This window comes from Mirounga angustirostris, unplaced genomic scaffold (assembly GCF_029215605.1).
Source record: "Mirounga angustirostris isolate CCGP_5_RB_7025 unplaced genomic scaffold, mMirAng1.0.hap1 SCAF_12, whole genome shotgun sequence".
In the NCBI taxonomy this organism is placed as follows: domain Eukaryota; kingdom Metazoa; phylum Chordata; class Mammalia; order Carnivora; family Phocidae; genus Mirounga; species Mirounga angustirostris.
The window spans coordinates 67,510,575-67,524,381 of NW_026991720.1; the positions used below are offsets into that span (position 1 = coordinate 67,510,575).

Consider the following 13,807-nt stretch of genomic DNA (forward strand, 5'->3'; position numbering starts at 1 on the left):
ATGGCTCTATAGAGGGGAGTACCCAAATTACACGGGTCTGCGGTGAAATTCCTTCTTGCATAATTTTTGTGGATAAAAATAAATTTTAAAAAATTCTAGCACCAAAATAAAACGATTGGAGTTTCTACAACTGTTTTGCATAACTTAAGAACGCATGTGTCTTGGAACCAACTGCAGTGAATCTTTGAACTGCGCCAAATCATGGCTGTCGATCCATGTCCAGCAAAGCTTCAAATGAGCACAAAATAGATAGGTTTGAATCTTTTTTTTTTTTTTTTTGGCCAGTTTTTTGCATTAAGGGTATTAATTTAGGGCATTAAGGCTGTGAAAAGATCAGAAGGCAGACATTTGCTTCTAGGAAACCATAAGCTGGGTAATCACATCTGTGGAGATCTATAGGAAGCACAGGGTGTTAACATGGGAGGCAGAAGTAGTACAAGGTCAGACCAAGGAGGGTGGGTGCGTTGTCAGAGGCCCCAGAGGGCCGGATGACAACAGCGGTGAGCTTAGAAACTTGGGAAGGATGACGAAAAGGTGGAAGTAGACAAAGCCCAGGGAAGAAGAGATTGAGTGAGTTAGCGCTGGGCCTGCAGAATGGTCATTTATAACCAGTTACTGCCATCGCTGAAGCTGCAGCAAGCAGAACAGATTAAACCTCAGCAGCAAGGAGTTGAGGTAGAAGAAAAGATGACTAGGAGTTGTCATGTACCAGACGGAAGGAGGGGATAGGACCTCTCTTCCCAATGATCTTCACTTCTAGAAAGCCAGCCCCAAAGCAGGAGTCAAAGGAACTAAATCCTTCCTAGACTATAAATCAGTATCAGTCATTTATATTTTGACACTCAGTCTTCCAAAGGCATCCTGAGCCATGGCTGGTTCTTGACATTTGGAGTAAAACATTTAACCCAGATGAGAATCATTTAAATCTGGCCATCTGCACTGCCCGCCCCCACCCCCGCCGCCATTTCCCCAGCTCCACTGCCCAGTCCCAATGGGGTGCTCCCCAGGAGCCCCGCCCCAAGTGATCCAAGGGCTCTGAAAGGGGATAGCTCAGTAGGGAGGGTGGAAATGCCTCATGCCTCAGGGCTATATGAGTCAAAGGCGGACAGACAAGTGGTTGGAGGAGGAGGGAGGAAAGAAGGCTTGAACAAGTGAAGAGAGAAGGCCATGGAACTAGGAGCAGGAATAAAAGCTGTGAGACAGGGCGCGCAGAGTGCTGATAGCTCCAGAATGAAGGGTAATCTGATGTTGAAAGCAAGGAGGGCTCTCTGGGAAGATGAGGGCAAGTGTAGTGGCCTCTGTGGGGAGGTCAGGAGGGTAAAAATTTAACATTGGAGGGGTTTCCTCTGGGTTGAAACTAGATAACACAAAAAAGTGCTTCATGTGCCTTTGGCTAGAGGAATGGGGATCGTTTATGTGCTCATTTCCCCTACCAAACTCCACTGCTTGTCTCTGCCCTGAATGCCCCCTTCCCCATTTTACTTGCTCGTTGGCGGTCCCTTTCTCAGGACTGTGCTCTGCCCTGAGACAGAGATGCTGCTTTAGTTACGGAGTTTCTTCCTTGCTGTGGCCCCTCAGCATCTGTGCTCCTTCCTGTCTTGTGCAGTGTGGCGTTTCAGGAGAGCTACTCCGTGGTGCTTACAGTTGTCCATGGGCCGGCAGCCTGGCTCGCCACCTGCTGCTCTACCCGAGCCCGCTTCCCGGTGTGTGCCCGGACTCGGACCTGTTCTCCAGGTCGTAACCAGCAGGTTGGCCCCGCCGTTCAGTGCCTGATACGCAGCACCTGGACAGAGAAGTGGAGGCATGATGTGGGTGCCCACCACCCCGCCACCTCCTTTCGCCATGTGAAAGGGCCCATCCATGCAGGGTGCTAGCTCAGGGCTGGGTGGGGCCCAGAGAAAAGTTGTGGAACAGTCTGGGGCCAGAAGAAAAGCCCTTACAGAGCAAAGAAGAAAGTTGGAGCAGTAAGTCTGCTAGAGGGACCAGGGAGGTGCCGAGCACACGTGGCAGAGCCCCGGCTGGAGGGGAGTGGTGGAGCTGAATGAACTCAACTCCGAGCGCCACGGCATAGTCCCTGGTCACGGAGGGCCTTGGGACAAGCTGCTTAGCCTCTCCAGATGCCAGTGTCCGTGAAGGAAGAGGAGAGTGATGATGGTGATGGTGATGAAGATAAAAACAAACAACAAAAAATCACTTATGTAGTACTTCCTGTGTGCTTGGAGGGCTTTATGTATATGAACTTAAGTCATTGTCAGAACTACCCCATGAAGACAGTACTGTGTGTATTTCCATTTTATAGATGTAGAAACTAAGGTACAAAGAGATTGGGTTAAGTTGCCCACAGTGATACAGCTAACAGCTTACGGAGTCAGCCTGCAGACTAGCATCCCGGATCCAGACTCCACACTCTTCCTCACCTGGCTCTTCTGCCACTCGGTAGAATTGTAAAGAGGCGCTTATTGTGAGAGGTTGAGCAGTGTTTAACTTCTTAACATAAACATTTTAACTTGAAAACCTAAAGATGTGTTGTAAGGTCTGTGCTAAGAGGAAGCAGGGCCACGAGACACTCTCAGACCAAATGTGCCCCCACATCTGGGGGACAGCTCTTCTAAGGATAGGCATCATGCTATGGAGACCCCATCCTACTCTGGACTTAACTCTGGACTGTGAACATTATTCAGGCAGAATTGCCTCTTGTATGCAGGAACAGAATCAAGGATATGCCTTGAACAGGTAGATAGAAACATCTCGTTTTTGAATACGTAATGAAGGTTGTGAATAGTATCTAGCTCTACATTTACTCATAGAATTATCGTAATAAACCAGTGAGTCATCATCAGCATCTTGATTTACCAGTGAAGAACCTAGAGTTCAAAGAATAACATCCCCAAGATTACTCAGCAGGAAAAAGGTACAGACCTCGGATTCCAGCCCAGGTCTGTCAACCTCCAAAGCCCAGTCTCCAAGCCATTCATTTTGCTGCCAAGCCATTGGAAATAAATCGCTTCAATTAGGCCAGCATTATTAATGAGTTTCTTTCAGAGTCCCTTCCAACTCTGAGATTCTAGAATTCTGTTTCTAAAAGGTTTTTAAGTAAAGAATAACATAGCAGCCCTCTGATCCAGCACACGGCTCCAGGAACCTCTTTGGGGTGCCGTAGGGAGCTCATGTTGGAGGTTCCTGATGTGGGCTTAGTCCCCACATGTCCAGTGCAGTTCTTGTTGTGTTGCACAAGGGACTGGGATCAAAGGGACTAGTGTGATTTAGATCTCAAACCTATGAAATTTGAAGACAAAATACTATATTAATATTGTACCCTGTAAATCTTTCCTCGCATTAGCAGCCTTCTGGTAAAGTTTGCCAAGGAAGCATTGCCATATGTGCTGATGGAGCTGAACTAAAATGAGAAGATTAGAAAACTAACCACACTAATAAATTTCATTTGAGGCAGTTGGAAAATAGACTGCTGTTTTGACAAGTTAGAAACAACACACACATCCATTCTCTGTTAAAATGAGTTTCCAGAATCCAACAGAAACATCTTATATTAGAAGCCTAATTTTTCTGCTGAGTTACCCAGATGTCAAACATATATGTACTTTAAACTTCACTGTGATCGTGTTGAAGTGCCGTAACAAGACTGGCTGTTTTAGGCGTTACTGAGCCACATCCCCGCCCCCCCCCCCCCCCCCCCCAGTCAGGGAACCAGGAAGGTTCTTGAAATTCCCACCGCTGTGACTTTTCATCGTCCCACAGATCATGACCCTTTCCAGAGAGCATTTACACAGGGCTGCCAGTGTCCAGGCCCAAGTCCGTAGTGGCACTCGGTTCGGGTTGCAGTCCACAGCTGCCTTTGTTTCCCCACTTAGCCAGGGCAGTCACCACAAGAATGGTCCTTATCCAGTGCGTCCCCATGTGCCAACATCTGGCCCAAGTCTTAGGAATGGATCTGTACTTTGGTTTTATTCTTACTGAGTTGAAGTTACTCATTTAGTGAAACTCAGGGCCTCCGATTATATTACTTAACCTCTTGATTACTCTCCCTGCCTTAGGTCTCTGCCCTTAGCATCTGTCCTTCACTTGCCTCTAGAACTTTTTACTCTTTGAACTTCACTCTTTACTTTAAAAGCCACCCCATGTATCTGCAGAATTTGGCACAAGCTCCTTAGTGTGCCCGGGGAGAGAAGCAGTATGATGCACCAGATAGGAGCACCCCCTCCAGCCAGACCGCCTGGGTTGAACCCATTCCCCCATCTAACAGCTGAGTGACCTTGGGCAGGCTCCTTAAAGTCTGTTGCAGTTTCTCTTGATGAGGTAAGAATAACTTGCGCTGAGTTACTCTTTTGACTTGTGTGGATTAAATGTGTTGATTCACCTAAAGCCTGTAGAATAGTTCCTGACTTGTGGGAGGTGCCCCCGAATACTGGCCGTTGTCACTGTCACTACTGCGGTTACTTATCTCCAGGTCCGTGATCCAGCCACAGCCTTCAGTGGTCTTGCCCTAACCCTGACTGTGCCATGCTCTTCAGACTTGGGTGCCTTTCACTCACTGGCCACGGCGCCCTATGTTCTACCCACATCTCTTTTCTCCGGTGAACCTCTGCCTTGCCTTCAAGACCCAGGGTGCTCTCCTCCCTCTTCCTGGTTCTTTCCGCTGTGTTCACATAATTCTTTGATGCTTCTTGGCTCTGGTACTCACCACTCTTTTTTTAGGTGGTTTATCTCCCTTCGGGGGCACACAGAGATACCTAGGGGTTCCCTTTTCTTCTACACTGAAAATTTTTCTTGGGACAGGGGGGCGGGCACAGACTTTGCTGTGTCCATCCCAGTTCCTTCCAGTCCCAGGTGCACAGAAGGCACTTGGTAAATGTTTGCTGAACAAATAAATATTTGCTGCCCTATATTTAGTCTTAAATACAGGGCTTTCTCTTTTGTTTGGTTTTGTTTTTGCTATTCACAGTACATTACTAAATTTATAGTGAGAAAGACAAATCTCGATAGCTTAAAAGGCTAGCTGAAGTGATTGTGTCTTAACACTGTAGTCATTTGGCTCCGTGGGCTGTTTTTTATTAGTCATTTTAAAAGACTGTCACGGGGTAGTTACAGAGATAAGAGATCATCATTTAAATCACAGTGCTTTCAGCCCATCCATGGTTTTGGTCTACAATTTAATGATGAGAAAAATACATCTAGTGAGTAAATATTTAACAAAACATTTTGGTACTTGACCTGAATACAGAGGAAAATGGAAATTGTAAATGTTAAGGTGTAGTTAAAACAGTGCAAACCCTATATTTTACCTGTAGAAATTAGCATTGTAGTTGTATAAAGTCATTAACAAAGCCTCTCTCCTCATATTAGAGACATCGTATTCTGTCATTTGGTATAAGTAAAAGATTCATAAGTGAATGTAGTCTAGGAGGAGAGAGTGCTCACTTGGAATAAGCACTTGCTTGGCCCAAATGGTTTCGTATTCATGTTTTCTGTGCTGCTCTGGTTCATTTAGAGTATAAAGAGCATACATAGCCTGCCTCCACCTAGTGAGAGCAGAGTTTTGGTAAGAGTTTACTTGAGAGAGAAAGAAGACAGAGATCTGATTCCAGGGTAGGAATGTCCCTAGGACCTGGCCTCAGAGGGACCAGAAGATGGTCAGGGCCGCTCTCCCCACCTGTGCGCCCTTCCTGGGCTGTGTTCTCTCTCTTTGGTGTGTCTGTTGCACTGGCTTCACATTCTCTTCTGTCTGTCCGTCCGCTTCTTTTCTTATGCTTCTGCTCCTCATGCTTCATCGAGGCAGTAGGCCACCCAGGGTTTCAGCCGGCCACCCTCCCGACTCCACAGGGCGTCTGCTCCGTCTGTGCCTCTGTGCTGACTGGCTCTTCACTCTCAGGGCTCTGTCGCAATCCTGGACGAACACTCCCCACTGGCTCGCTAGCAGTTCAGAGGTCCCAGGTTGCTGGACTCATGGCCTGCGCGTGTTTTAGGTTTCTTATCCTTGTGCGACCACCTGTGGGCCTGCGTGAAGCAGGATCCAAATATGGCAGCCTAGAAAAGACATTGCAAACTCAAGTCCAAGGTCAGGCAGGTTATGTACGTGAAGAAAGGCAGGGTGTGAGAGGCAGATACATGTTTGCCATGGAGCACAGGATGGGTGAGTGTTGTCTAAAAACATGGACTCTTGAGGAGGAGGGCTCAGGTTGGAATCCCACCCTCACCATTTATTAGCTGGGTGATTCAGAATGGATGAATCTCTGTGTGCCTCATTTTCCTCTCTGCAGGGTGGTTATAAGGATTAAATGAGTCAGTAAAGTGCTTAAGGTGGTGCCTGATACATCCTAAGTAATACGTTAGCTGTTTTTAGGTCAGCTGTTTTTAAAGAACATTCTCATTAGCGTCAGCATCCTTATCATTGAGTTCCACAGTGAAATGAGCTTTCTCCCATTTTTCCTAAAACATGAAGCTGTTTGTGCTTTTTGTAGAACCAGAGGCACAGAAAAACATTTCTCTCTTGTGAAGATAGCAGCAGAGCAAGAAAAATGATGAATGACAGTTGTCCTCAGTCCCGTGTCGGCATTAGGGAGTGGGGGGCCTTAGTGAACCGATGCTCAGTCCTAACAGGCAGAGCCTCACCCAACTGGAGCAGATTGCCATAATGTCAAAGAGGCCAAGGGCTGTCAGATTAGTCCATCCATTGATCGATCGATCTGTCTTTACATCTTTACAATAAGCTTGAATTACGTTTGAAACCTTGTACTACTCAATAAAACACATCTGCAGACTGGATACAGACAGCCCTCAGGCTAGTGACTTTTGGCCACAGGCTGAGGGAGATGGTGTGTGCCAGGCTGGTCTCTCCAAAGAGACTGTAAGTAGACCTTCTTAGGTTGACGAATTAGAAAATTGTTGTTCCCAACAAGGGCTAACACCGTGAAGTTCCTCTCAAGGACAGCAGTATGACATGGGAGAACAATGCATTCTGATCCTCAAGGTTAGCTCACAGTGTGTTTCCAAGAAAAAGCATCTGCCTTTCATTTTATTTTCTTAGAACAAATGATAATAACATTTTTTAGTATACCTATATCGGTCTGCTCCTGTTGTGAGTGCCTTTCCCAGAAGCGGCCCTTTCCTGTCAAAGGCATCCTCTTCCTGTGCTCTGATACGTAATTCCCACTCAACATACTTAAAACAGAGCTTTTCACTTTCCACCCCAAACCTGTTACTCTCCCCAGGCTTCATCTCTCCCCAGGTATTCACGTCAAACCCAGTTTTATGTCCTGTCTTTTTACACAGCAGCCAGAGTGGTGTTTTTAAAATGTGAATTAGCATATCACTCTCCTGATGGAGGCTTGTAATTCCTTCTCATCTGACTTAGGCTCCTGGCCTACAGTGCGTCTATAGCATCTGGCCCCGACCTGTGCCTGCTCGGGCCTGCTCTTTGCCAGGTGGCTCACTGACGTTCACCCTCATTTTTGAGCACACCGGGCTTGTTCCTATTCTGCTTTCGTTGCCTTATCTGTTCCCTTCCAGGATGCATTTTTCCCCAGTTGTCACGTCTTCAGTAAAGCCTCTCCCTTCCTTCCACCTGGGGCTGGTCAGAGCAAGAACCTTGTTTGTCTTGTGCTTGTCACCAAGTTATAGTTGCTAATGAATGAATGGCTAAACTGTGGGCCTCCAGGGGTGGGCAGATGAGAAAAGTGTTAGAAAAAAATAATATAGTGGCTAAAGTACACTTATTTCATGTATTTAAGAGGCAGGAGGGAAAAGAACAAACTATGGAATAATGAGATTTACTATATCACTAATACTGTTGATTTACCCAACGTGCAAACGACCCAGAATATGAGTGGGAATTTACTTGGTCCTGATGTGGCTCTTAGACACATTTGTACTTACACATTCCATTTTGAGTATTCTCATTAAAAGTAATAGCCTAAAATCGCAGCAGAGATTGCCCCAGTGTTTAGATGGTGGTCCCGTCTTTAGAGTTGCTGATTTGTTTAGTTAACGGTAATTTATTTAATATACTTTTTGTTGCTTTTTAGGTCTGTTGCCACAGTTACTGGGAGTTGCCCCAGAGAAGGCCATAAAACTTACAGTAAGTCTTTTCAGTTGATGCTTCTTATGCAGAGAGTTTGCACACTCAGGAATCTAGCAGATATTCTTATGGGAAACAGCAGGTTTGTGTTTCCTCGGAGGTGCTAGCTAATTCGAACCTAGGCACTCGTCACACAGTTTTTTCACCGTCCTCCACTGAACACTGAACATCCAAAAATGTGATGCTATATTTGAACAGGACTTGTGGTGGCTGCTACCACCACCACCACCATCAGCCACCACCACCACCAACCACCACCATCAACCACCACCACCACCACCCACCACCACCACCATCAACCACCACCACCACCACCACCACCATCAACCACCACCACCAACAACAACCACCACCATCAACCACACCACCACCACCAACCACCACCATCAACCACCACCACCACCACCCACCACCACCACCATCAACCACCACCACCACCACCATCACCAACATCAACCACCATCACCACCAACCACCACCATCAACCACCACCACCACCATCAACCACCACCACCATCAACCACCACCACCACCACCACCACCACCACCACCACCAACCACCACCACCACCACCACCAACCACCACCACCATCACCACCACCACCACCACCACCACCACCACCATCACCACCACCACCACCATCACCACCACCACCAACCACCACCACCACCACTATCAACCACCACCAACAACAACAACCATCATCACCACCACCATCAACCACCACCACCACCACCACCATCAACCACACCACCACCACCACCACCCACCACAACCACCACCACCACCACCACCCACCACCCACCACCACCACCGCCACCATCAACCACCACCACCATTAACCACCACCACCACCAACCACCACCATCAACCACCACCACCACCACCATTGACCACCAACCAGCACCATCAACCACCACCACCAAGCACCACCAACCACCACCACAACCACAACCACCACCCACCACCACCACCACCACCACCCACCACCACCGCCACCACCACCACCACCATCAACCACCACCACCACCATCAACCACCACCACTACGACCCACCACCTCCACCATCAACCACCACCAACAACCACCATCACCACCACCATCAACCACCACCACCACCACCCACCACCACCATCAACCACCACCACCACCACTATCAACCACCACCAACAACAACCACCATCACCACCACCATCAACCACCACCACCACCACCACCACCCACCACCCACCACCACCACCGCCACCATCAACCACCACCACCACCAGCCACCACCATCAACCACCACCACCACCAACCACCACCACCACCACCACCACCACTATCAACCACCACCATCAACCACCACCACCACCGCCACCATCAACCACCAACCACCATCCACCACCACCACCATCCACCACCACCACCACACCATCAACCACCACCACCACCCACCACCACCACCACCCACCACCATCAACCACCACCCACCACCACCAACCACCACCACCACCACCATCACCACCATCACCACCATCAACCACCACCACCAACCACCACCAACAACCACCACCACCAACAACCACCACCACCAACCACCACCATCAACCACCACCATCAACCACCACCACCCACCACCACCAACCACCACCACCCACCACCACCACCACCCACCACCACCACCATCAACCACCACCACCACCAACCACCACCACCACCCACCACCACCACCAACCACCACCATCAACCACCACCACCAACCACCACCACCCACCACCACCAACCACCACCACCCACCACCACCACCACCCACCACCACCACCACCATCAACCACCACCACCACCAACCACCACCACCACCCACCACCACCACCAACCACCACCACCACCAACCACCACCACAACCACCACCCACCACCACCACCACCCACCACCACCCACCACCACCCACCACCACCACCCACCACCCACCACCACCACCACCACCACCACCAACCACCACCAACAACCACCACCAACAACCACCACCACCACCACCATCAACCACCACCACCACCACCACCCACCACCATCAACCACCACCACCACCCACCACCATCAACCACCACCACCACCCACCACCACCCACCACCACCACCACCACCACCACCACCACCATCACCATCATCACCAACAACAACCACCACCGCCACCACCACCACCATCACCACCACCACCAACCACCACCACCACCACCACCACCACCACCACCAACCACCACCACCACCACCAACCACCACCACCACCACCACCACCACCCACCACCACCCACCACCACCCACCACCATCAACCACCACCCACCACCATCAACCACCACCACCATCAACCACCACCACCACCACCACCATCAACCACCACCACCACCACCACCATCAACCACCACCACCACCACCACCACCACCACCATCAACCACCACCACCACCACCACCACCATCAACCACTACCACCACCACCAAAGTGGCAGCAGCTGCTGCTAAATTGGCCTCCATCCCTACCAGATGTATGGTACATGTATGTACCCGTATGATCTGTTATTTAATCTCCAGCAAAGTGGGACCGAGCATTTACAGATGAGGAAATGGGGCCCACAGGGTTTCAGTATTTACCTGCATCCACAGAATTCATGAGCGGAAAGATAAGAATCCAAAACCAGCTAGAATTCATTTTCGGATATATTCTATAAGCATCTGCCAGGCCACCTGTTCAGGAGTCTGAGTTCTAGTTGAAGTTGATCCTTTATCCAGTGCCAGGCTCTCGTGTGACAGATGGGAGATACTCAGTAAGTTTGTGGAATGGACAGATACTGCTATTATATCAGGAAGGTTATAAGGCCCCAGAAAGTTAAACTACAATTTTAGATTGGGCTCTGTAGCCTTGGTGCCTGAAATTCTTTTACTTTGTTATTGTGTGGCCTTGGAACAACTCATCTTTTCTGGCTTGTGTCTTCCAAAAATATGATTGATTTTTAAGATGGCTTGTAGTACATACCATTTTGAGTACATTATACTTAACTAATTAATTAAGGTTACTGATGTTGAGAATTCTTAGATACTAAATTTTTAAGCTGAAAAATCTGCTTAGCCAACTTTGTCTCGGTGATGTGTTTTGTTTTAGATTAAATTTTGTTAGCAGACATGAAAATGATTTTTAATCAGACTTGGTAAACCAGTTCTTAACTTCTAAAATGTATGTTTTTATTGTGTCCTTGGTGTCAATACGTCTTTCTTACGCTACTGTAATTGGTGGACATATTTGCATTTTTTTAGGCTGGTAAGCCATCTATCTTTTTTTTATTTTAAAGACTTGATTTTTAAGTAATCGCTACTCCCAACATGGGGCTGGAACTCACAACCCTGAGATCAGGAGTCACATGCTCCACCCACTGAGCCAGCCAGGTGCCCCTAAGCCATCTGTCTTTCAGTTTCTTTCTCCCAGAAACATCAGGAATACTTATATATATTTTACCTTTTAAAAAGTACATATGTGCTATTAAAGGCACTTCTCAAACTCTTTTAAGATCCTTAATTTATTCAGTTTATGATTACTTCAGTATACTGACAGAGAAAAATAACATATTTACAGTTGTATATTTATATGTGTTTAATGACTTTATATTTTTCATCAGCTTCTGTAAATATTTTTCTTCAAGGTGAATGATTTTGTGAGGGATAAATTTATGAGCAAAGATGGTTCGGTCCCACTTGCAGCAGAAATTCTTGCTGGCGGCTGTGTAAGTACCTTTTACATAACTCTGCGTTGAAAAGACTTGTTTCCCATGCATACCCCCACCATGGTAACCTAATGTGGACTAAGGCTTCTGTTCAACCACAGATCCTGTGCAAGGGCAGAGTCTTCTAGGGCCCGAGAACCATTCCTGAGATGGAAGGGTAAATGTTTGTGATCTTACTGCCTGTTAAGTCATGCCTGTTAAATCCGTCATTGCTTTCGGTTGGTTCTGTAGTAGAAGTGATTTGTGGCAGAAAGTGTTTGGCCTTTGAAAGAATCTTTGCTAACCTTTTCCTAAAGTTAATTTGTAGTACGTTCTTTCCTCATGGCACCCTCTGCTGGGTCAGGCACTAAAATTTGTAGTTTGGAGTCGGCAGGCATAGCCCTCTGCTTTGCTTTTGCCTTCCACATACCAGCACCTCCTCAAGCTTCCCTGTGCTTCTGGAAGAAGGATGCTGGGAAACAACTGGCTGAGTGTGCTCCGCATTGTTGAAACCGCTTGGAATGAGTATTGCTTTATATGGATGAACAACCTGCATCTTGTTCTTAAGCTCAGCAAAACATGATGTCTCATTTTATCTCATGTACAGGTTTGTTCATGTGAATGCAAATACTTTAAGTAAATTAAACTCTTCTACAAAGACTGGTGCTATTTGAAGATAAGGTTAGTTAAATAAATGGGCTTTGATCACTAGGGCAATACAGTACTGGTATATTTTTCATCTAAACCTGTTTCTTTTCTTATAAGAAAGATGAGGTCACTTATTTTTTTAGTTAGCTTGTTCTGTGCAGGAAATGGCCTTCATAAAATAATCTTTTCTTGAAAATCATTGCGTTTTGGTGCTGGGTAAACACCTGAGAATATTAAACCTTTGTTCGGAAAGGGCTTATTGTCCTGTCTGACTTTGAATGGGAGCAGGAGCTAAGAAGGCCTCGTCCTGGTCATTCTGAAGAGATAGACGGAATTTGGCTCTTGCCTGACTCTCTTTCTGTTTGATCACTGACCTGTCATAGATGGCCAGGTAGGGTCCCCTTGTCCTGTAACTTTAGGAGCATTCACAGTGGAAAAGGGAGGCTTTATTGTGCTAAATAAAAAGGGCACCCAATAATAATCAAAAAGAAGGTGCAGAAGGAGGTGCAGAAGCCGCTCTTCCCATAAGTACGCTTCATTTGAAACAACGGGAGTGTCCGTTTGAGGCACTCGGTTTTCTCATGTTAAAGGGGCGCGTCCACCGGCTGTCCCTGGCCTGGCCTCCAGGCTGTTGCACGGGTGTTTCTGTAGGTCAGGGGGGTTTGTTTCTCTTAAAAAGTCAGGTTGTAAACCTGCTGGAAAAGACATGATTATATATCTCTGTCAGAGTTTAAAATGTGAAATTAATTATGTGATACTCCTCCAGATTTTGGCAATAACCTGGAGGTTTATTACCTTTTTAACGAAAACATTTTGCCTGCATGTGGGTCTGGGAGATGGGTTGTGGCACGTATTGTCTGCCGTAGGTGGTCTTGTTTTCTTGTCTGTGGTCGCCCATTTCAAACACAAAGCACAGGTTGGCATCAGAAGTGGTGCCTAGTTACTGTAAAGAAGTGCAGCGCGTCTTCAAGCCTGATCTAAACATGGGCTTAAGATTGGAGCCACTTGGGTTTTGCAGCTACTTAAAGTATCTGTGAAATGAGGTTTGCCATCCTTCATCTCAAAGGCGGATAGACTGTGGTCCGCGGTTTTCAAGCCTCCCTTTCGCTCCCCCCTCCGCCCCCCCAACACTGCTTTAAGAACTCAGAGTTTATTTTTCAAGTGAACAATCCTGTAGGTAGCAAACAATGCAGACCCTTCAGCTCGCTGAGCAGCGGGGTGGATGATCCCATTCTCAGTGTGTTTTTAAGTCAGCAGCATCCTCCTTTGCTGCGACCGAGTTTCCCCGCCCTTGGAGCCAGACACACACCTTAGACGGTCCGCGTGGGCTCCCC

The 13,807-nt window shown here is 47.5% G+C and overlaps 1 protein-coding gene across 5 annotated transcripts in view; it reads left to right on the forward strand.

Annotated features, from left to right (window-relative positions):
* Window positions 1–13,807, forward strand: part of SLC25A13 (solute carrier family 25 member 13) — a 180,527-nt gene that overhangs the window by 116,017 nt on the left and 50,703 nt on the right. For all 5 annotated transcript variants that reach the window (XM_064575248.1, XM_064575246.1, XM_064575244.1 and 2 more), the window contains 2 exons: window positions 8,040–8,092; window positions 11,766–11,846. In XM_064575248.1, the coding sequence (XP_064431318.1) occupies window positions 8,040–8,092; window positions 11,766–11,846 (134 nt within the window). The remainder of the gene's footprint in view (window positions 1–8,039; window positions 8,093–11,765; window positions 11,847–13,807) is intronic.